Source organism: Bos javanicus, chromosome 5, assembly GCF_032452875.1.
Source record: "Bos javanicus breed banteng chromosome 5, ARS-OSU_banteng_1.0, whole genome shotgun sequence".
Lineage (NCBI taxonomy): Eukaryota > Metazoa > Chordata > Mammalia > Artiodactyla > Bovidae > Bos > Bos javanicus.
The window spans coordinates 100,185,527-100,210,833 of record NC_083872.1 but is presented as its reverse complement, the minus strand read 5'-3'; the positions used below and the strand labels follow the sequence as shown (position 1 = coordinate 100,210,833).

At 37.7% G+C, this 25,307-nt stretch overlaps 1 protein-coding gene across 5 annotated transcripts; it reads left to right on the top strand.

Moving 5' to 3' along the window:
• The first annotated feature begins 1,051 nt into the window (after positions 1 to 1,051).
• LOC133248131 (killer cell lectin-like receptor subfamily E member 1) lies at positions 1,052 to 23,496 on the top strand. Of its 5 annotated transcripts, none has more exons than XM_061417893.1 (10): positions 1,052 to 2,624; positions 3,791 to 3,995; positions 5,693 to 5,806; positions 6,041 to 6,079; positions 6,882 to 7,045; positions 10,168 to 10,250; positions 11,621 to 11,721; positions 21,300 to 21,369; positions 21,697 to 21,790; positions 23,229 to 23,496. In XM_061417893.1, the coding sequence occupies exons 2-9, from the start codon at positions 3,809 to 3,811 to the stop codon at positions 21,713 to 21,715; spliced, it is 777 nt and encodes a 258-aa protein (XP_061273877.1). In that variant the 5' UTR covers positions 1,052 to 2,624; positions 3,791 to 3,808; the 3' UTR covers positions 21,716 to 21,790; positions 23,229 to 23,496. The 5 variants fall into 5 exon arrangements, with proteins under 5 accessions (XP_061273877.1, XP_061273875.1, XP_061273874.1 ...); XM_061417891.1 differs by having other exon boundaries at positions 1,063 to 2,624; positions 10,150 to 10,250; positions 23,232 to 23,496; XM_061417890.1 differs by having other exon boundaries at positions 1,063 to 2,624; positions 10,150 to 10,250.
• The last annotated feature ends 1,811 nt before the right edge of the window (positions 23,497 to 25,307 follow it).

Below are 25,307 nucleotides of genomic sequence, written 5' to 3'. Positions count from 1 at the left end.
ACTATGTAACCTAAATAATTGAACATACAATATTAGTTGAACAAAGTGATGAATTGAAATTTGGTGAAATGAGACAAAGCCAGCCCATTTAGGGTCTAAATTAGCGTGATGTTTCAACTTTAACCTGTGGTTACTGTGACCTTCCTTTCATTAGGATTGTGTAACTCTGATCTGAAGAAGGATAACAATGTGAGTTTAAGGTGGTGTTTGTGGTCTCTGACCTGTGATTTTTCCAGTTCATCCATCTACTCAGTCAGACTTTCAAAGCTTTTTTTTAAAAAAATTGCAATTATTTTAATTTTTTTGTTAGAGGATAATTGCTTCACAATGTTGTGTTAGTTTCTGCTGTACAATAAAGTGAATCAGCTATCAGTTCATTTCAGTTCAGTTGCTCAGTCGTGTCCGACTCTTTGCAACCCCATGGACTGCAGCACTCCAGGCTTCCCTGTCCATCACCAACTCCCAGAGCTTTCTCAAACTCATGTCCATCGAGTCAGTGATGCCATCCAACCATCTCATCTTCTGTTGTCCCCTTCTTCTCCTGCCTTCAATCTTTCCCAGCATCAGGGACTTTTCCAATGAGTCAGTTCTTCTCATCAGGTGGCCAAAATATTGGAGTTTCAGCTTCAGCATCCAGTCCTTCCAATGAATATTCAAGACTGATTTCCTTTAGGATTGACTGGTTGGATCTCCTTGGAGTCCAAGGGATTCTCAAGTGTCTTCTCCAACACTGCAGTTCAAAAGGATCAATTCTTCGACTATATACACACACATATGCCCTCCCTCTTGGATTTCCCTCCTACTGCACTGCCACCCCCCACTTTTCTTGGGCAGCCACTTAATTATTACTAAATTGTTCTAGAAGCTCAGAAATTCTGCAAGTCTTGACTGGGAAGCCTGACGTTCACCAAAGTTTTTCCTGTTACCTTATGCTGGTTTTTGTTGTGGCTAGTTACTCAACTGATTTATTAACAGTTTAATAAGAAAGACTCCAAAGACCTAAAGATATTTCTTCAGTATAGGGAGATTAGATACTGAATCCTGGGCCAATGGCTGAGCACGGGGAAAAGACTGGTAACAGGGCTTCCCTGATGGTCTATTGGTTAAGAATCCGTGTGCCAATTCAGGGGACACAAGTTCGATCCCTGGTCTGGCATGATCCCACATGCATGGGAGCATCTAAGCCAATGGGCCACAACTACTGAGCCTGCGCTCTAGAGCCCACGAGCCACAGCTAGTGAAGCCCGGTTACCCTAGAGTCTGTGCTCAGCAACGAGAAGCCACTGCAATAAGAGTCCTGAGCACCACAGCAAGAGTAGCCTCTGCTCACCACAACTAGAGAAAGCCTGTGTGCAGCAACAAAGATCCACTGCAGCCAAAAATAAATAAGTCAATAAAATTAAAAAAAAGAACTAATAGCCTAAAAAAGGCTTGTCTCACTTCAGAGAGATAAGCATACAGAAAGTATTTTTTTATGTAATTTACCCTAGTTATTTTGTAGCTTAAATTTAGCTTTGTCAACAGGCATGCACGTGTTACATGTGCCTTGATTATTTAATCATTAATTGCTGTATATAGCACTTGACTGCATACTATCTACCCATCTTCATTGAGCCAAAACATAAATTTTGGGGTATATTGTCAATTTTGTCATAAGCAGAGTAGTTTGAGGAATTTTGGCATGCTTCCATGAAGTGCCTTATTTCCTAGTGTTTTTCTTTCCCCGTGTTCTGTCCATTAAGAAGCACGGTGGTGGTGGTGGTTTAGTCCCTAGGCCGTGTCCGACTCTATGTGAGCCCATGGACTGTAGCCTGCCAGGCTCCTCTGTCCATGGGACTCTTCAGGCAAGAATCCTAGAGCATATATTGACATAAAAAATAGCTCACTCTCCCTTTGTTTATTCTAGGATTTTGTGATACTTTTTGATATAATAAACTTCATTTTATTATCATATTGTCATTGAGAGAGCCAATACTGTGATTTCCTTGAGATTTATTTAAAGGTAATCTTCCCCTCTAACTTGCAAATTGTTCCTACCTTTTTAAATTTCTCTCTGTGTATGAATGTGTGAAGAGAAATGATGGGAAAGATGTCAGTGCAAAGTCGTCTATGTAGCCTGAATGAAGAAATTGCAAGGAATTTCTTTATCCACTATAGATGAATTTTATGTCTACTATGTTCTCATAAACATAAAATTACCTAGAGGTAAAATTATCAAAATATATGGTCTCTCTCAGGACTTTAGTCCAGTGGAATGACTGATACACAAACACAAAATTATAATGCAGTATAGTAAATAATATAGAGGAGTGATGTTTTCTTTTCAGTTCACAAACATTATTATTTAGTATGGCTGAGAATAAAATGCATGTAATATTTTTTTATAACTTTGGCCTAAGTTACAAGAAATAAGATTATATCAGCAATATTGTGGGTGCTAAGGACAAATGCAGAAAAAAAAAAAAAAAGAATAAAGCTTCCTGTTGGTTAATTATAAAACCTTGCACAATAAGTAGTTTTTCTACTGAGGCCCAGTTTCTGATTCTGTGCCAACTTACCAGGTCCTGCTTCCTCAGACTTACACAAACTAATTTGTAGCACAAGGAATTCCCTCCTCATTTCAGGTATGTTTTCCTGTTTCTGGCTCTTTTCTAATCCCTCCTCCTCTAATTCCTGAAAGATGTGACCACTAGACAGTTCTTCTTTGTGCAGTTTCTGGTTTTAAACATTTTAAATAAATTAAAACATAAAGTATAATATTTTTTTTCTGCTTCAACATATTGTATTTTGCTTTATTTGACTATGTTCAAGTCTTTGATGTATGTCCAGTAATCTTTTTTAAATAAAGTTTCTCTGAGAAGTTTAAACTGAAGGTATTTAGAACCCTGACAAGTAAGGGACTTCATCCCATTTAGTGTTTTGCCAGCGATGAATCTGATAGCCCGTGTTCACAACAAAATTCTTCACACTTTTGAAGTTTAGCTATTTGGATACTTAACCTATTTTGTTTATTTTTTTAACAATAAAGAGAATTTATATAAAATGTAGAAACAAGCTATTAGGTCCACTTATGGGGTGTCTTATTTCAGTTACAAAATAATACAAAAGATATTGTTCATAAGTCGTGTTGTTAATCATAGAGTCACTTAGGAAAAGTGAAATGGTTAACTTTGTGTTCTAACCGTAAATTGTGCAATGCCTCCGAGAATCACAGCTAATAAGCATATTTCAAATCCTAATAATAGCAGAACACCAGCTCTGTCTTTTACTACTCAGTTCCATGAGGCAAACTGGAACTATGTTAGAAACAGGCTTGGGTTTTTGGGTGACTTCATTGCAGACCTAGAATTTTTAAATTTTAAATTCTGTACTAAAAGCAATGATTACTTTTTATATAAGAACTGGTTAAGAATTAAGACAGCTAAACTTTTGTAGGGTTCTATTTCCTTTACTTTTATGTTCTCGGTGACATTTTTTTTCCTGTACTCAGGGCTTCAAACTGTTGAGAACATGCTTCCGGGAAGTGTAATAGATGTATCTATTTATAAACTCAGATTTTATTTCATTTTATTTTATTTTGGCCATGTCACGTGGCTTGCAGGATCTTAGTTCCCTGACCAGGGATTGAACCTGTGACCTCAGAGTGCAAGTTAAGAGTCCTAACCACTGGACTGTTGGGGAATTTCCCACAACTCAGATTTTATATTATTGTTTCATTTTTCTATATTATAATATGCCTTCCCAAATTATAGAAGGATATACTGATATTTGAGCACTTTATCCCTTACAGTTTTTTTCCTACATAAAGATGGATGAAGAACCCATAATTTATAGTATTACTACTCTAAACCAGGATTTTCAGCAGAGGCATACACCAAAAAATATTAAGCATAAATTGGATCCTAATGAATTGCCATTAACCAAGAAGAAGCTGAAACACCAGAAACCTTGTAAAAGACAGCACAAAAATATAGCAGAAGATGTCAATGATGAAGGTAAGCTACATTAAAACAGAGTATTCAGTAAACATGTAGAGAATGCCTAAAATTGTATACTGACATGCTATGCACTGGGGGATACAAAAATACAACAGTTTCTAAATTTAGTTAGAAAATGAAAATGTACAAGCAAAAATGTAAATGTTAATTTAGTGCAGATAACGCTAAAGGCCAAATGTTAAATGCTGTAAATAATTTAAAAGATACCTTGGATAGTTTAGAAATTTCACTGCTAAAGTGGGAGTTTATTTAGACTTTAGAGGAAGAATATGATTTGAATAGAAAAGCGTTGGAAAGTAATTCCCTTGAGACAACAATGGTAAATGAAGGACAATGACTAGCTGTGGCTGTTTGAGAGGATTGAGTTAGATACCTTGATTGGAAGCCAGAAGTTGTATAGTGTGAGAAATAAATATTTTCGACTGATTGATCTCTGGGCTAGAGTGTTGTATACTTTGTGCCATAATCTTTGATGTAACTATTTACATAAGCAGAACATAAATGTATTTCTTTTAAATTTGGAGCACAAAATAGATTGGGTAAATCATTGTCAAGTGCCACTGAGAATCCAGGTGAAGTTTGGGATCCTGATGTGAATTAGCAGCAAGCTGTTTGACTTCCTTCATCAGATATCTGTAACAGTGCACAAGGTGTATAACATGGAAAATGAGCAGTTGGCATCAGTGCAATCACTCAGGTGACCCATCACTAGGTCTAAGTTGGGTGATTAAGGCATGGTGGTGATAACTAATGAAGAGACTGTAAGAGATGCTTGACAATCATATTGGGGAAGAAATTCAGTGGGAGGAAGGAAGTTGATATGAAAGATAAAGGTGATACTCAAAAATTATTTTTTTTTTACATATTAAATGTCCCCGAGTTGAATGACAAAAATAAGCCTGCCTTGTATAGCTTTTGATCTTCCAACTGGTGAAATATAGGTCCATCAAGGATGCTGGCAGCTTTTTTTTTTCTTAAAGATTTTTTTTTTTTTCCTGATGTGGACCATTTTTAAAGTCTTTATGGAATTTGTTACAATATTATTTCTGTTTTATGTTTTGGCTTTTTAGACGTGAGGTATGTGGGATCTTAACTCCCCAACCAGGTCTCAAACCCACAGCCCCTGTATTAGGAGGCAAAGTCTTAACCGCTGGGCCATCAGAGAAGTCCCTAGCTTCTTATTCTTACCATAACACCATCACTGGTTCTATACTTGCATGAAACACTATGAACCTTAATATATGACAGAAGAATAAACAAACAGTATTTGTTGACTTCCTAATCTAAATTGTAGCCTCTTTTAACTTTTCATGTTGGAAAACTGCTCAGTGCCTAAATGAATCAATTGGCATTCTGCAGTTTTCTTGCTCAGCTTATCTTTCTTTTCTTTTTTTGGGGTGGGGAGAAAAGTGATGGTAAGCTTTGGAGGCAGCATTAGTGAATTAGGGACTCTGTTTTGCTGTGAATTGATTGTGTTATATTAGACAAAAAGCCTATGGAAAAAAATGAGATTTTTTAAAACTTCTATTTCAGTATTATCTAAAACTGTTTGAAAATATTTTGCAGGCCTGTTGTGAGAATCAAGAATTGACATGTATTTGATGTGTTCTTAACTGTAAACTACTCTTTCAGCATTGTGTTTATTCATCCAGTCATATTGCTTCATCTAATTTTGATTCTGCTTGTGTTTTCAATCCTCTCAGGAGATGTCTTGCCTCTTCCATGGAGGCTCATTTCTAAAATCCTGGGTGTCTTGTGCCTTCTCCTAATGGCCATGGCCATGGTGGTAGCTGTTGTTACTGCAAACTGTAAGTAAATACAGAAACTTCCAAATTGTGTTCCCCTCAGGAGCGCTGTTTCATTTCATGGAATATGATAAGCCAAAACAGGCTGAGAATAATTTTAGCTTACCAAAATTCTTCCTTTTTTATTTTCTTGAAAATTGCTGATTTATTTTTATGAAATATAGTCTTTGAGTATCTCATTTTTTGAGGTTTCAATTTAAAATAAGAACTGCTCATGATATTTGACTGTTTTTGCAGCATCTTCCAAAAAATCACCTCTCAAAATCCAGCAGAAAGGTAGGTTTTACAGACTGATTTCTTAAACTGATTTAAAAGTATTATTGTGCTGGTCAGAGACCCAGGTTCTATCCCTGGGTCCCTGGAGAAGTGAATGGGTACCCACTCCAGTATTCTTGCCTTGAAGAATTCCATGGACAGAGAAGTCTGGCGGGTGATACAGCTCACGGGGTCGCAAAGAGTCGGACATGACTAAGCGACTAACACTATCACTGTCTATCCACACACACAGAGATTTCTCTGGGCAAGTTACTCTAGGATGTGTAATAGAAAATATAAGACATAATTCCGGCCATCAAATAACTTACAGTCTTGTGAAACTGAGGTTTGTGTATAATTAACTGAAATACAGGAAGACAGGGGTAAGGTTTGCTGGGATGTTTTAAGAAATTGTTGTAAGACTTCATATGTTTGTAGGGGAATAGAAATACTTGTAATGAGAACAAATTTTGGAGAAGTAGAGTTTATATTACAGGGGCAAAATATTAACAAACATTAATCTAATGGAGATGTAATGTGAAGACATTCTAGCCCTGAAATGCTGTAATATCAAAGTATGGAGATAAGAACATGAATAGATTCTAGGTCACCAGTATCATATACTATATGAAGGGTACAACACGTCTCAGAAGTGAGAGAAAAAGAAAAATTTTCATTCCAATTCATAATTTTATTTTGAGTAATTTTTGTGTTTATGAAATGTTACTCTCATGACAAAGGTGTACTTCTGTTCACAAGGCGTATCTAAGAAATAATAAAGTCAGGCTTTGTGATTTTTTTTTTTTCCCCAATGCAATCATAGAGAACCTGTGTCTTGGACCTCAATGTCATTCTTGTCCAGAGAATTGGGTTTGGTTCAGATGCAGCTGTTACTACTTTTCCAAGGAAATGTTAACTTGGATAGAGAGTCAAAGTGCCTGTTCATCTCTAAATTCCAGTCTCATCAAGATAAACAAGGAGGAGATGGTAAGTTGTGAAACAGAGCATCATAATGGTATGTGAAATATGTGAAGTCGATTGAGTGGATTAAGCTGAGAATTATTTGCACTTACCTGACCTCAGCACTAGACAAATGGCTGAAGGATATGACTAGTTTATCTTTTGTTTACATTTTCATATGCAAAATGTGCCACTGGACCAGGCTCTTATGTAAAGGGGAGAGATGTTTTGAAATAATAAGTAGAAAGACCTTCATGTACAGACAGATACTGTTAGAATCGCCTTACACAAGGCACCTAGAATAGTCAAACTCAGAGTCAGAAAGTACATTGGTAGATGCTAGCGGCAGGGGAGTACATTGCGGGGGAGGGGTAAAGGGGAGTTATTGTATAGTGGGGACAGAGTTTTGGTTTCAGTTCAGTTCAGTCGCTCAGTCTTGTCTGACTCTTTGCAACCCCATGAATTGCAGCATGCCAGGCCTCCCTGTCCATCACCAACTCCCGGAGTTCACTTAAACTCACATCCATCGAGCTGGTGATGCCATCCAGCCATCTCACCCTCTGTCGTCCCCTTCTCCTCCTGCCCCCAATCCCTCCCAGCATCAGAGTATTTTCCAATGAGTCAGCTCTTCGCATGAGGTGGCCAAAGTACCAGACTTTCAGCTTTAGCATCATTCCTTCCAAAGAACACCCAGGACTGATTTCCTTTAGAATGGACTGGTTGGATCTCCTTGCAGTCCAAGGGACTCTTAAGAGTCTTCTCCAACACCACAGTTCTAAAGCATCAATTCTTCAGCGCTCAGCCTTCTTCACAGTCCAGCTCTCACATCCATACATGACCACAGGAAAAACCATAGCCTTGACTAGACAGACCTTTGTTGGCAAAGTAATGACTCTGATTTTGAATATGCTGTCTAGGTTAGTCATAACTTTCCTTCCAAAGAGTAAGCGTCTTTTAGTTTCATGGCTGCAATCACCATCTGCAGTGATTTTGGAGCCTCCCAAAATAAAGTCTGACACTGTTTCCACTATTTCCCCATCTATTTCCCATGAAGTGATGGGACCAGATGCCATGATCTTAGTTTTCTGAATGTTGAGCTTTAAACCAACTTTTTCATTCTCCTCCTTCACTTTCATCAAGAGGCTTTTTAGTTCCTCTTCACTTTCTGCCATAAAAGTGGTGTCATTTGCATATCTGAGGTTATTGATATTTCTCCCGGCAATCTTGATTCCAGCTTGTGCTTCTTCCAGCCCAGTGTTTCTCATGATGTACTCTGCATATATGTTAAATAATCAGGGTGACAATATACATCCTTGACGTACTCCTTTCCCTATTTGGACCAGTCTGTTGTTCCATGTCCAGTTCTAACTGTTGCTTCCTGACCTGCCATACAGGTTTCTCTAGAGGCAGGTCAGGTGGTCTGGTATTCCCATCTCTTTCAGAATTTTCCACAGTTTATTGTGATCCACACAGTCAAAGGCTTTGGCATAGGCAATAAAGCAGAAATAGATGTTTTTCTGGAACTCTCTTGCTTTTTACATGATCCAGCGGATGTTGGCAATATGATCTCTGGTTCCTCTGCCTTTTCTAAAACCAACTTGAACATCTGGAAGTTCACAGTTCATGTATTGCTGAAGCCTGGCTTGGAGAATTTTGAGCATTACTTTACTAGCGTGTGAGATGAGTGCAATTGTGCGGTAGTTTGAGCATTCTTTGGCATTGCCTTTCTTTGGGATTGGAATGAAAACTGAACTTTTCCAGTCCTGTGGCCACTGAAGAGTTTTCCAAATTTGCTGGCATATTGAATGCAGCACTTTCACAGCATCATCTTTCAGGATTTGAAATAGCTCAACTGGAATTCCATCACCTCCACTAGCTTTGTTCGTAGTGATGCTTTCTAAGGCCCACTTAACTTCACATTCCAGCGTGTCTGGCTCTAGGTGAGTGTTCACACCATCGTGATTATCTGGGTCATGAAGATCTTTTTTGTACAGTTCTTCTGTGTATTCTTGCCATCTCTTCTTAATATCTTGTGCTTCTGTTAGGTCCATACCATTTCTGTCCTTTATCGAGCCCATCTTGCATGAAATGTTCCCTTGGTATCTCTAATTTTCTTGAAGAGATCTCTAGTCTTTCCCATTCTTTGTTTTCCTGTATTTCTTTGTATTGATTGCTTTGGTTTAGGAAGGTGCAAAACTCTGGAGACAGATGAAGGTTGAGAGTTTCATAACAATGTGAATGTACTTAGTGCCATCATTAACTGTACAGTTAAATATAGTTCAAATCATATATTTTACGTTATGTGAACATGTTAATCGCTCAGTTGTGTCTGACTCTTTGTGACTCCATGGACTGTAACCCACCAGGCTTCTCTGTCCATGGGATTCTCTAGGCAAGAATACTGGAGGGGGTTGCCATGCCCTTCTCCAGGGGAGCTTCCTAGCCCAGGTGAATTCTACCCCCCTCAAAAAAAGACATTTAGAAAATATGCATGTTGAATGAATTTTGAAGGAGACAGTTATTACAAGAACTATCCCAATCAGAGGAAAAAGAACCTGGTATATAGCCCAACAACCAGATAGTATAGCCTTTGTGGTCCGAAAGTTAATGGCAATGTGTGAGCAGTGCCTCACAATCTAGAACAGGATGCAAGGAGATGGAGGAGCTTTCCCTCACTCTTCCAATGGACATCAGCATCGGGTTAAAGCATCCACTATAAGAATTCTTCTGATAGAGGATGTTTTCTCCATTCTGCACCTGAAGAGACAGGAGTTGGACATTGGGGGTAAAATTAATCTTCAAGACATCTATAAAGGTCTTGCTTATAGACCTTGATGCCATTCCTTTAAAAACCTTACTCCCTTATTCGCCAAACCCACACTATCTTTTTACTCATATTTATTTATTTTCCATGTCTCCCATAAGAACTGGGAATTTTGTTTTGTTTCTTGCTGTATCATTAGCTAAATCTCAAAATGGTTTTGGAATATAGCATATGATAATGAGTTTGTGGACAGGATGAATTGAGTAAAGATAAACACGGTGTTGAATTTTTTAAAGAGGACTCTCATGCAGTTGATGAAAAGATAATAACGAGAACTTTGTATTTGCATGTATTTGTTTATCACTAGCATTTCTTCTCCTTAAAGTCTTTCTTTTGGATTGGAGTCTACTATAATGAAACTGGCAGGCACTGGCTGTGGGAAAATGATTCACTTCTGCCTTATGATATGTAAGTATCTATCTGACATAATGCAATCTTCTTTGCCCTTGGTTTAATTGCTGCAATAAAGGGTGCCCGAGACACAATTTCAAGGACATTTAGGTAATTGGGAAAAGAGACAGTAACTTAAATCCAATCCCATGTTCAGAATTGTAGCCTCCAGAAGCAGATAACATAACTCAGTTCCTTAATAAGTCCTCTCCTGAGAATTTTTCTTACACATCATCTGTTTGCTAGGGCTCTCATAACAAAGCACTGCAGATGGAGTAGCTTAAACAGCAGAAATTTATTTTCTTGAATGCAGAGGATAGAAGTCCAAGGCCAAGGTGTTGGCACTTTGGTTTCTTCTGAGGCCTCTCTCCTTGACTGTCTACTCTGTGGGTGTACAGGTGGTCTTCCCCCTATACCTGTTTATGTGCAAATTTCCCCTTGTAAGGACAGCAGCAATATTGGATTAGGGCCCACCCTAATGACCTCTTTTAACTGAAATAATTCTTGAAATACCTTATCTACACTCATATTCTAGGGTAATGGAGGGTAGGATCCCAATGTATGCATTTTTAATGGGACACAATTCAGCTCATAACACAGATCATGGATTAAAATCTTACTTCTTCACTAACCATAGTGCTCGATAAGACCCAACTTCCAGGTCATTAATATAGCTTTAAAATCTCCCTGCATTTTTACATTCTACCCACCATCTGCCGAAACACTATGGACACTAAAAATGTTTATTTTCCTCACTAGAAAAATGTGATGATACCTGTTATTCATAGGCTTTTCACTCTTTTAAGTTGTCTGTCTACTTCTATAAGCAATGATAATCAGCCTGCTCTCCATCCTCTCAGATGCTTACATCCTTACTTGAGTTTTTATGAAATATTTAAGGTTCTGTAATCTATCAATACAGAGAAGGCAATGGCACCCCGCTCCAGTACTCTTGCCTGGAAAATCCCATGGATGGAGGAGCCTGGAAGGCTGCAGTCCATGGGGTCGCTAAGAGTCGGACACGACTGAGTGACTTCCCTTTCACTTTTCACTTTCATGCATTGGAGAAGGAAATGGCAACCCACTCCAGTGTTTTTGCCTGGAGGATCCCAGGGACGGGGGAGCCTGGTGGGCTGCCATCTATGGGGTTGCACAGAGTCGGACAGGACTCAAGTGGCTTAGCAGTAGTAGTAATCTATCAATAACTTTTAAATTTGTAAAAATCTTAGTTATCTGTGCTACTGATAGAAATTCAATTTGATTCAATTATATTATATGTACATTGTGTTTTAAGTGTTTATATATGAAATAAAAGTTTTATATTTCTTTTCTCTGGTATTTACTTGTTATACAATTTCACGAAGACTATGCCATTTCTTCTGTTTTAGGTTTTCTCTTCCTACACCTGTATTAAGACATAACTGTCTATCTTACAAATCAAGAGAAGTTTATCTAAGTGAAAGCTGTGAAATTAAACAGACTTACATTTGTAAGAATCACCTTATTTTTTGATACATATATGTGGGTGGAATCTAGAAAAATGGTCCAGATGAACCTACTTGCAAACCTATTATCAAAGCTAGAGACACAGAGGTAGAGAACAAATCTGTGGACCCCAAGATGGGTGGAAAGGGGGAGTGGGATGGATTGGGAGATTGGGATTGACCTATATACACTGCCATATATAAAATAGATAACTAATGAGAACCTACTATCCAGCACAGGGAACTCTACTCAATGCTCTATGGTGACCTATTGTTGTAAAGCAATTATACTCCAATAAGAAATAAAAAATAGAATCACCTTATTTATTCTGTAAATTCACAGAAAAGATGAGCATTACACTTATCTAATTCTACACCTTGATAGAATCACCAATGGTCACTATCTTGGTCTATAGAGAAAATATGTAAATGAACACCTTTAGTAAAAATGGAATGTTCTCAAAATATACTGCAATGCTATTTTATAAATGTACTATAATTTTGTTGAGTGGATATACTTTCATTTATATGACTTTTCATGAAATAACACTGTGGTAATACTTAGAATATATATGCCAATGCACTTTCGGAGACATTGCCTTAAATATTTTCTGAATTACGCTATGAGATAAAGTTAATGAGACAAGGTTAGACTGTGTTGGACATTAAACAGTTGTCTTATGTAAACTTACACTATTGTCACTGATATATGTATTGCTTTTTTTTGTCTATAAAATTGTCAAAATATATTGTTAAGCGATAGAACACGACCAGATGTAGAGATTAGTATAACTGCACAAGAAATAGAATTGTTCCATAATTTTTTCAAAATTAGTTTTCAGCTTGATTACTACCCAAAAGTCCAATTTATTTGGTAACATGGTGACTCTGAGATAGCTAATTAGACCCACAGGTGACAATGTGGTTTAAAAGGATTTTGCTTTAAAGTCTCAATTGTGAAATGTTCATTCCTTTAAGTTATTCTGTTGCATAGTATTTTAAAAAAATAAATGATTAGTATTTATTTCATTTTAATTGTATCAAAGCCTTTAGAATTATTAAAACAACAGTGATGACAAGCTGTGGTTCGTCTTCTCTTAGTCTTAAAACCCTCTATACCTTTTACACATACAGACACAATAAGCTCCCTTTTATGTTTATTTAATAAGATTTGGTCTAAAATTATATGCAAAGAGCAAAAGTTATGCTTTACCAAAGTTCTTATTTCACTAGAGCAGAAGCAACGTGATAATGACAGAATTAGATATAATCGTCCCTTGATATCTACAGGAGATTGCTCCCAGGACCCTTGGTGGGTGCCAAACTGTGTAGATGTGTCAAGGTCCTCATATAAAATATTAGCATATATTTTACAATATTTGTATAGCTGCTAAGTTGCTTCAGTCGTGTCCGACTCTGTGTGACCCCATAGACGGTAGCCCACCAGGCTCCCCCGTCCCTGGGATTCTCCAGGCAAGAACACTGGAGTGGGTTGCCATTTCCTTCTCCAATGCATGCAAGTGAAAAGTGAAAGTGAAGTCACTCAGTCGTGTCCGACTCCGACTCCAAGCGACCCCATGGACTGCAGCCTACCAGGCTCCTCCACCCATGGGATTTTCCAAGCAAGAGTACTGGAGTGGGGTGCCATTGCCTTCTCCATATAAATGTATGGCTTATGTACAAAAAATAACCTTGGTGTATTATTTACATATAACAAATGTACATATAAGTCCTATCTAGGTTATTTATACCTAATACAATGTAAATACTATATAAGTTGTTGTTAATACAATGTAAGCACTATGTAGATAGTCGCCTGGGTGTGGCAAATTCAAGATTTGCTTTTCAGAAATTTCTAGCTTTTTAAAAATTCATGATTAGTTGAATTGGAAGATGCAAAACCCATGGTGCAGAGGTCCAACTGTGCTGTATTTGTTCTTAATCCAAGCATTTCCATTGATGAAAATAACCAATAAACAATCTCTAATAGGAGCAGAAAAGAGCTTTATTTGAGGCAAACTGAGGACTATAATCTGGATGGCAGACTCTCCAATAACTTCTCTGGAGAAGCAGGATTTTCAGCATCGTTTCATATCTTGTTAGAACAAAGAACAACAAGCAAGTCAGGGATACATTCCTTCAAAGTGAAAGTGAAGTTGCTCAGTTGTGTCTGGCTCTTTGCGACCCCATGGACTGTAGCCTACCAGGCTTTTCCATCCATGGGATTTTCCAGGCAAGAGTGCCAGAGTGGGTTGCCATTTCCTTCTCCAGGGGATCTTCCCAACCCAGGGATCAAACCCAGGTCTCCTGCATTGCAGGCAGACGCTTTACCCTCTGAGCCACCAGGGAAGCCCAGCGTTCCTTCAAGGATTCACAAAAAAAGAAAAAAGAGTAGCATGTATGCAGAGGGTCAGTGTGGCTGTGGCACCTAGGAAGAGAGTCTTATTATCAAAAGAGGATCAGCATTGGCATCCCCAGAAGGGAGCATTTAATCTTTGTTTTTAACATGGACATTCTTTACTTTTGATCAATGTGTCCTTTTCTTTAATAATTAAAGCAGATGTACAGTGTATGTTTGATAGGCCACCAATAGGGTGTTAGTTTCCTTGGAGGCTCAGATGGCAAATAATCTGCCTGCAATGTGGGAGACCTGGGTTCGATCCCTGATCTGTCTGGAAGATCTCCTGGACAGGGAATGGCAACCCATTGCAGTATTCTTGCTTGGATAATTCCATGGACAGAGGAGCCTGGAAGGCTGCAATTCATAGGGTCACAAAGAGTCAGACATGTCTGAACAACTAACACTTTCACTTTAATATAAAATTCAAGTTAACTTATGCATAAGCCAGAATAACTTCCGCATCCCTCAATAAGTCAAAACTCCTTTTGTCGGTTTCTTCCACTCCTCCATACTTACTTGACTATGCTTTTATTCTTTAAATATTTCCCTTTCTAGATGGTCATTCTAAGCAAAAAAATTTCCCTTCCTAGATGGTCATTTTAAGCAAAAAATTTCTTTCCTAGATGGTCATTCTAAGCAAAAAAGCAGATCAGAGCAACTTTTCAGAGTTTATTAGCTTTGTACTCTGGTATGTAGTTTCATGAGGATTTTTTTTAAAGTTTCCTTTTTGAGTTATGGTTTTCTCTGATATATGGCAAGGTGTGACATTGTAGGAGCAGATGGTAGTTCTATATTTAGCTTTTTAAGGAACCTCCAGACTACCCTCCGTAGTGGCTGCACCAATTTACCTTCCCAGCAGCAGTATAGGAGGGTTTGCTTTTCTCCACACCCTCTCCAGCACTTACTGTTTGTAAAATTTTTAGTGATGGCTATTCTGATTGGTGTGAAGTAATATCTCATTGGTGTTTTGATTTGCGTTTCTCTAATAATTAGTGCTGGGAAAGAATGAGGGCAGGAGGAGTGGGGGCTACAGAGGATGACATGGTTGGATGGCATCATCCACTCAATGGACATAAGTTTGAGCAAACTTCAAGAGATAGTGAAGGACAGAGAAGCCTGGCGCACTACAGTCCATGGGTTTGAAAAGAGTTGGACACAATTGAATTGAATAACAGTGATAATTCATGTTGAGCATCTTTTCATGTGTTTTTTTTTTGGCAGATCTGTTTAAATCTTCCACCCATTTTTTTGATTGGATTGTTTGTTCTTTTGATATTGAGCTGCATGAGCTGTTTGTATATTTTGGAGATAAATCCCTTGTGCGTCACTTCATTGCAAATATTTTCGCCCATTCCGTGGGTTGTCTTTCATCTTCTTTATGGCTTCCTTTGCTTTGTAAAAGCTTTTAAGTTTAATTAGGTCCCATTTGTTTATTTTTATTTTTATTATTCTAGGAGGTGGATCAAAAATATCTTTCTGTGATTTATGTCAGAGAGTGCTCTGCCTATGCCTTCAACTTGATTCCCTTAAAGTTATATAATTACTTACAACAACGCAGCCCATGTGCTACAATACATGGTTTTATTACCTACTGTTGAAGGGCAATATCTGAAGCATTGACGTGCCGTGTTACAGCTCATCTTGTTTAGAAATCAGTGAATAATATAACTGAATTATTAGTGTAAACAGGCAAATATCATAGATAATTTATAGACATTTCCCCCAAATATCCCTGAACTATATATTAACGTTATCCTTTGAAGAAGAACCTGAAAAGCTGTTGAACCACAGAATAAATTAAGCACTGCCATTCATATCATTGTTACATTGTGAAAATTTACTAACAGAACTGGTGATAGAATTTTATAGCAAGCATAGATATATTCATCACCCAGATTGTACCATTAATATTTGAGTATATTTTCTCCATTACCTATCTGTCTCCTATGCTTTTATCCACCTTGATACACCTTATTTTTTATACATTTCAAAATAATTTCCAGATATCAGCACACTTCCCTCCTGAGTACTATAGCATGTATATCACTCACTAGAGTTCAATATTTGTTTACAATTCTCTTGTTCTTTTGAATTATAATTTGCATACAATAAGTGCACAGATTTTAGTGTTACTATTCAATACGTTTATCATACAGTCTGCTGCAAATTCTGATCAAGATGCAGAGTATTGGTCTTCACTGGTGGTCCAGGGGTTAAGAATCCTACCAATGTAGGGGACACAGGTTCGATTGCTGGTCTGGGAAGATTCCACATGCCATAGGGCAACTAAGTCCATAAGGCTCACAACTGCTGAGCCTGCTTGCCCTACAGCCTGTGCTCCATGACAAGAGAAGCCACCGCAATGAGAAGCCTTGCACCGCAACCAGAAAGTAGCCCCTGCTCGCTGCAACTAGAGAAAGTCTGCTCGTAGCAACAAAGACTCAGTGCAGCCAAAAATAAACAAATGAATAAATTAAATTATTTTCTAAAAAGGTGAAGATTATTACTCTTTCCCAGAAGATTCCCTCAAGTTCATTCCAATAGATCCCTACCCACTCTTTAAAGTCGACCACTATTCTGATATTTCTCTTGTATATTTTGTATATATTTTTTCAAGAATTATTTCAAATTCTGTTTTGTTATGTTTTGTATAAAACATTTTTTCTTTCAGTGTAATATTTGTGTGATTCATCTATGTTATTATATGTGATGTTCAGATTTCACACAAAAATTGATATTAATTTCCACTGATTTTTTTTTCTTAAGGTGGGCAAGGTTTTATATTTGCACCTTAGAGCTCCTTTGGCAGCCTTACTTTTATAGTCATACTTCCAGAAATGATGACTTCATTTTCACCATCTTCATGGAATTCAGTCGGGTTTTGGTGCAGTGTTATCACAGATTAGCACAAAGTATTGGATTGCTTCTGATTGCATAGGCTTCTACTACGTACCAGACTTTTGATTCTTAAAGTTGACTCCATTGTTTCCTGGTGGAGGAGACCACAGAGCACTGGGCATTTCTCCCTTCCTACTCCTGGTAGATTAATTACATCAGATGCTTGACCCCTTCTTGGAGTTACCCATGATGCCTCACTGTTGTCAGCACTTTTCTAAGCAATAGTGTTTCTATTTCACCTTACTCAACCAATTCCAGCAACACGACTTTACTCTGTACCAGGCCCTCAGTTTTTGAGATTATTTATATTCTGACCATTGTGATTGTTTTCATATAAAGCCACTCAAAATGGTAATAGTTAAGGTGTTTAACAGATCACCATGACCCATATCATTCTTGGGCATCTAGTTGTTTTTGATTTTTAGTATGGCTTCTTCAAAAATTTATGAAAGAAATGAAAGAAAGACTCTACTTTCCTTCTTCTTAGTAAAGCAATTTGATCACTGAATGAGGCTTTCCCCAGAAAGATACATGCGTGTGTGTGTGTGTGTGTGTGTGTGTATTTTCAACCAAAAATAAAACATATAAGGGATTTGGCATCTATATCTAGTTCTATTACTGGAAAAAGAAAATGTAGTTAGAACCAACCAGGTCCAAGATGGTGGAACATTTAACTTTCAGTAGACCTTGAGCCTCTTTATATGCTCATTATAATTCATTAGCATAAGCTAAAGGGCATACCCACAGGCACCATGACAGTTCTGAAGCTGATCATAAAAGGAAACAAAGTGAGCACTGGACCAAGTCCTGGAAATCCCTGCCCCTTCCCCAAAATGTTGGAAAAATTCTCCTATTCATTGTGTGTGCTTGGTCATTCAGTTGTGTCTGACTCTTTACGACTATTTGGACGGTAGCCCACCAGGTTCCCCTGTCCATGGGTTTTTTTCAGGCAAAAAAACTGGAATGCGTTGCTATTTCCTCCTTCAGGGGGTCTTCCTGACCTAGGGATCAAACTCAGGTCTCTTGCTTTGCAGGCAGATTCTTTATCTGCTGAGCCATCAGGGAAGCACTGAAATTACCCAGTCCATAAAAATTAATCACCCCATAGTTTGGGACCTCTTGCCTTCTGAGATGGCTACTCTCTGTCTGTGGAATGTGTTTCTCTCTAAATAAATCTACAGAGAGAGAGAGAGAGAAAAGAAGTAGTGTGACCGTATCTTGTACTTAACACAATCCCTGAACTGGTGCTGTCTTTAACCCTTTTTATTGTCTGTTAGTTTTCTTATTCATCTCTTAAGGTTTTATCTCATAACAAACATGGATTTTAAAATCTTATTGCTTTAAATTCTTAGCTTTCTATAATCTTCCTAAAACTTCCATTTAAATACAGAGGTTTTAGAGCTGGTTGCTAGGAATGGATTGTTTCCTTCCACATGTTCTGTAACTCATGCCTGTCTCATTCACTTATTATTTTAGGAATTATTTTTACCATGGTTGCTTAGTCTAGTTTTCTGTTTTGCTTAGCATGAATATCTATATATCTGTTCTTATAACTTTCTTGTCCAACTACAATTTAGTTCCCTAAGGGGGAATAATTCAAGTTTTCAAAACATTTTATTTTTTTTAATAGAAGTGGAAAGTATGCCAGGTATTTGGGAGCTTTTCCTGTTAATGCATTTTATTTCCCAGTATTTTCTTCTAAAAAATATGCTGCTCAATGCACTCACTTGAAAAGAAATCTCTGGGGAATAAATATATCATTTAGAATATGATTGTAACATTTATATCATCATATATATGACTTGCATTAATGATTTCTCCATCCTAATATAATTCTAACTTTCATTAAAGACTTTTCCAGCCTCATATTATTTCACATTTTTTTTCTGTCTCTTCTTCCTCCTTCCTTCCTCTTCCAAATAAAAGCAATCATGATTTTGAAGCTAATTCTATTACTTGTGATAATGTATGCCCAACTGATAATGCTAATGTCCATGTTCCCACACCTCTAAGCTTGCAAATTAAGAATCCTGAGATAGGAAGATTATTCTCGATTATCCAGGTGTGTCCTAAATGTAATCACAAGTGTCCTTTCAGGATGGAAGTAGAGTGCGCCTTGACAGGTGATCATTGAGAGGGGGGAAAGTGATGTGGCTGCAGAAACAGAGACTGGAGTGATGTGGCCACGATTCAAGAAATGCTGGCAGCCACAAAAGCTGGGTGAGACAAGGATGAGACTTTAAGCTTGAAGATGAAACCAGTCCTGATGAAATCTTAACACTGGCCCTCATTTAGATTTCTAGCCTCTAAAACTATGAATAAATTTTTGTTGTTTTCATTTACTTACTAAGATTGTAGTGATTCGTTGCTGTAGCAATAGCAAACAAATATAGATACTATATAAGAATGTGCGCAGTCACTCAGTCATGTCGGACTCTTTGTGACCCCATGGACTGTAGCTTGTCAGGCTCCTCTGTCCATGGGATTTTCAAGGCAAGAATACTGGAGTGAGTTGCATTCCCTTCTCCAACTATGTAAGAATATTGTCTCGTCAAATATAGAGCTCAACCAGACTTCCCTGAGGGTCTTGCAGGGGGCTGGGTTCAGTCTCTGGTCAGGGAGCAAAGGTCCTACATGCCATGGCGTTCCTCGGTCTGCACACTCTGGAGCATGTGTGTCACGACTAGAGAACTGGTGCACCACGATCAAAGACCCTGCATGATACAACAAAGATGACTTGTGCTGCAAAAAAGACCTGATACAGCCAAATAAATACATAAATATATATTTTTTAAATATAGAGCTCAAACAGAAGGTGTGGGACACAGGATGTCTGATTTGAGGGGATGGTCATGATTGGAAAATAAATCGGTGCAAGTTCACTGCCCCAGTGAGGACAACTATAGGTACAGGGCTCCATGAGGATTTTCCAGGAATAAAACCTGCACAAAATATAAACGAAATGAAGGAGCAAGCCTCCAAAACATTTTGGGGAGGAGCCATGAAAACAATGCAAAGGCTTTCAGATGCAAGATGGCATGGTTTGTTTGAGGAACAGCAAGAAGGCATTGTGACCAGAGCTGAGTGAATGAAGAGAAGAGGGATAGGAAATGAGACTGGAGGACTAGTCAGGCAAGCAAGGATGTGTCGATTAGTTTGGATCTTATCTGAAGAAGGGAGCAGCACTGGTAAGGGTCCAGTAAGGTACACTAAGCCCAGGCCAGATCATTAAATGGAGGGAATTTAATACAGGAAAATATTTCCAAAGCAGTTATAGATCTGAAAAGACAGGGAGAAAGAAGACAGCCCAGAGATGAGCAAAACAGAAAGTGGGGACCATTCTCAGGGCTGGAGGAGATGAGGGAGCAGGTGGGTCTCCAAAGCCATTTAGTGGGAACCAGGACCACAGTTCCAGTTGGTGGGATGGTGTCTGGTGGAGGCTGGGAAGCAGAGGCAGTTGCTGTTTGGCAGGAGTTAAATCCATTTGGTGTAACCATGGTGGGAGATGTAGCCATGGTGGGAGATGTAGCCTGAAGCAGAGAGAGAGATGCAAGAACACCAGGCTTCTCACCACTTCCCACCTTTCAAATGTCGAGCCACTTGCTCCCACTGACTGAATTGGACCGGATTTGGTTGGCGTGAAAATTGACATATATTTTGTGGGAAACAGCACCTGAGTTAGGAGCAGAGCAGGGGAAGTGGAGGGGGACAAAAAGGGTAGTGACTGACACAGGGTGGAAGAAAGCAGGTCTCCCAAGGACAAAGGACCACAGTGTTTTGGGAGAGATATTTCTTGTACCCAATCACAAGTGTGACTTGTTAACACAGTTATTTTGTGAAGAGATTCATTAAACCTATCTTGTCTAATCTGCATGTCAGCTTCTTTATTGTGACACGTGGGTAAGATCACTAAGATAAATTATCAATATGGAACCATGTGTAGAAGGGTTCAGGAATGGTGGGAAGGGGTGTTGTATTGAAAACATGTTTGGCAAAAAAAGAATTGAGAATACTTTATTTGATATACTGACATGAGAGATACAAGTGTCTTATCCCTTATCCACAATGCCAAAATCTATATCTTTGTAAAGTAAAACATTTTTATCTGTTTGGCTCCAGGGCCTGAACTAAGCTAATTATAGATTTCCCATTTTACATTTTGCTGAACAAATATTATTATACTTGATTTTCAAATGACCTCACTGGGAACTAATTCATTTATGTATTCATATGTAATGCTTATTAATAAAAAGTATTAATCTTAAAATTCTTTTCTCTTCACAGGCTTTACATATGATATCATGGACTTTACACATTATATTTCCTTTAAAGAAATGATGAGAAAGCACTGTCTGTAAGAGAACAATCACTGTTTGTCGTTTGATTTGTCTTTATTTTCTGACTCTGTTGGATGTTATGTGTGATTCATGTTGGCTATGTCTCATGTCACTCTGGATTAGAATAACATGTTTTTAATTTAGAAATTTGACTTCTATTTGTAAAATAAGCTTTAAATTTTAGATTGTGTTCTTGCTAAAACTGACATTTAACTACACAGTCTTGCAACTGATTTCTAAGAATAGGTTGATTCTCTTAATATATTCTGCAAAACCATGGTTGTGTGATTCACTTTTTATCTCAGGAATAATTTTTGTCATATGATAGCTTTCTTTTCTTCTAGTGTGAGTTGCCTGTTCTGAAAACTTTCAATTGAGTGCAATCACTTTTCAGTGGTGCTGAGGAAATTGACACAGACAATAAAGATTTTTACTAAGGTAAATATTTTTTTAAAATCGTATTTAATAGCAACCAGAATAACTTTTGTTTGGTATTATTGAGACCCTTCCCCATGGCAATTTAGGTGTTCCTGATGTGTCTTTATTTTCCAGTATTTCCATCTATAGAATATGCTACCTCTATGCATTCTATTTGGAGAAGGCAATGGCACCCCACTCCAGTACTTTTGCCTAGAAAATCCCATGGACAGAGGAGCCTGGTAGGCTGCAGTCCGTGGGGTCGCTAAGAGTCGGACACGACTGAGTGACTTCCCTTTCACTTTTCACTTTCACGCGTTGGAGAAGGAAATGGCAACCCACTCCAGTGTTCTTGCTTGGAGAATCCCAGGGACAGGGAAGCCTGGTGGGCTACTGTCTATGGGGTCGCACAGAGTCGGACACAACTGAAGCGACTTAGCAGCAGCAGCAGCAGCAGCATGCACTCTATTATATTAAAATGAATTTTTAGGTTAAAATAGATCTCATGTAAAATGTGGTTAGAGTATCCACAGGCCATTCAATGCTTTATGATTATCATCTTTACTTATTTATTTATTTTTCTTTTGTTTGGGTATTTATTCTTTCACCCTACTCTTTTAGTGGGTAAAGACTGTTATGATTCTGAATCTAGTGTGATTTCCTGTGATCACACTTGCCTGCCTGAATGATAACAACACAAACAATGATGTTAAAGTGACAGTGATCATGCACATCCAGGGTCGTGCACCTCACTTTTGGTCTCTTTCTCTCCTCTTTAAACTTCATCCTCTACTCCTTGGCCAGGTACACTGCTTTGATTCCTAATATATTTTGCAGCTGCTGCTTGTTCTTTTAATCAACCATGCTGTTTTCATGTTTTCCATGACCCTTCCAACTCTTCCCCGGAACTGTATAGTCACATCAAGACAAGTGTAAGTGTTAACTGTTGTTTTGAGCAGCAACAAGTCTGTGGTTGGAAATATTCTGTACTGTACAGTGTGATGTTTCAGCCACACATGTATAAACTATTGAACTGGTAAGAGCGTATTCAACTGATGCATAAAGGTGTGAACAAAGAAGACAGGTTCATTGATAAAGACTATGTTTGTAGCATTTCTGAAAATTTCGGCATTGTGCCATATCAGGGTGCAGGTTCTTTAGTTAAAATTTAATTTCCAAGCTTACTCTAAATATCACCCTCTGTCCTGTGAGCCCCAACATACATGTTTTTTATTCTAATTATTATTAGTATTAGTAGTTGCTAGGTATATGTTAATACTTTTATATGTTTATACATTGAACTGTTCTCAGGACATATTTCTATTCAGTTTAGTTTTACATTTTTTCAGATGATGAGAATTAATCTTCTAGAGATTGTGAATATTATTCAAGTTTATAGATCTAACACTTAACAGAATCAGGCACTCGAAACAACTGACGTTTGACATCTCTTGTTCAGCAGGTTGAAGAAGGAAAGGAAGAGAATGTCCACCCAATTTGGATCAATTAAAATTAGATTTGTCCATCTCAAACTCCAGCGGATAGCCAACAAGGACCTACTCTATAGCACAGGGAACTCTGCCCAATGTTATGTGGCAGCCTGGATGGGAGGGAGTTTGGGGGAGAATGGATACATGTATGTGTATGACTGAGTCCCTTGGCTGTTTACCTGCAACTATCACAACATTGTTAATTGGTTATACCAAGTAAAAAGTTTAAAAAAATTAGATTTGAATGCTAAACAGCTTGTCATATCATTCTGTTGTCATGACAATATTCTGTTGTCATATCATTTAGCTTTGTGCTGCTACTTTTCTAGATACTCTGTACTTTTTCTCATTAGATTACCCCACTCAGTCGATAAATTGGAAAGATTATAATCATTTTAAAATAAATCTATTCAATTCAGTTTTCCTTTCCTACATAGTAGTCGATCCTATGAGAAATCAATCCTGACTATTCATTGGAAGGACTGATGCTGAAGCTGAAGCTCCAACATTTTGGCCACATGATGCGAAGAGCCAACTCATTAGAAAAGATACTGGGAAAGATTGAAGACAAGAGGAGAACAGGGCGACAGAGAATGAAATGATTGGATGGCATCATCAACTCAATGGACATGAGTGTGAACAAATTCTGGGAGATGGTGAAGGGCAAGGAAGCCTGGCGTGCTGCATTTCATGAGTTTGTAAAGAGTCGGACACGACTTAGTGCTTTAACAGTAACAACAACAACTCTCACATTGGTGTTGAACCCGTTCATAGTTGATTCTTTTCTTCCTCTTTTATAAAAATACATTCTTTGCATTTATTTTTTCATTGAGGTATAGTTGATTTACAATATTATATAGGCTTCAGGTATATAGCATAGTGATTCACAATTTTTAAGGGTTAGATTTCATTTATAGTTATTATAAAATATCAGCTATACTCCCTGTGCTCTACTATATATCCTTGTAGTCTATTTATTTTATACATAGTAATTTGTATCACTTAATTCCCTCTCTCTATCTTACTCCTCTCTTCTTCCTACTCCCCAAGATCTTGGTTGGTTCTTAAAAGTTACTCAATTTTAGAATGCTATTTCTCTCCAGGCTCCATTTGTACATTCATGCATGCATTCATTCATTGAAGAGATAATACAAAAAAAAAAAAAAGTGCAATGGTTTAGACATGGTTATGGGAGTGTCACTTAACAGAAGTAAAAAGAACTGATAAAATCTGTTTTCTGAAGTCATTTTTTCTAAAGGGTTGACAGAAATAGATAGTGACAAAGTGGACATTATTTTGGAGTCAGAATTTCAGTAATATGCATGTGGTTTTTCCTCTCTTCTCCATACATTCTAACCATACAGAACTATAGTAATAGAAATTCAGTTAATCACAGTATAGGGTGTAGTAACTTGTCTTTTTTTTTTAACCACTCTGAACATTTTTATTTATTTTTATTGTGATAAGAACATGACATGATATTCACACTCTTAAAAAATTTTAAAGTATAGTGACAATGCTCTGCAATAGATTTCTAGAACTTATTTGTATTGCAAAACTAAAATTTTATACTGATTGAGCAGCAGCTCCCCGTTTCCTCCATTCTCAGTCTCTGGTAACCACTATTCTGTTCTCTGTTTCTATGAATTTGACTCTTTTCATTACCTCATGTAAGTGGAATCATGTGTATTTGGCCTTCTGTCTGGCTTCTTTCTCTTATTGTGTCTTCCAGGCTTATCTGTGTTGTTGCATATGCCAGTATCATATTATTTTGACTACTGTAGCCTTGTAATATGTTTTGAAATCAAAGAGTGTGATACCTTCAGGCTGGTTCTTCTTGCTCAAAATTGCTTAGATTATTCAGGATATCTTGCAGTTCTATGCATATTTTAGTATTCAGTTTATTTATTTTTTTGTTAAAAAGAAAGGCCATTCGGGTTTTGATAGAAATTGCATTGTATCTGCAGATCAGTTTGAATAATATGGACATCTGTGTGTGCATGTTAAGTTGCTTCAGTAGTGTCCAACTCTGTGACCCTATATGGCTT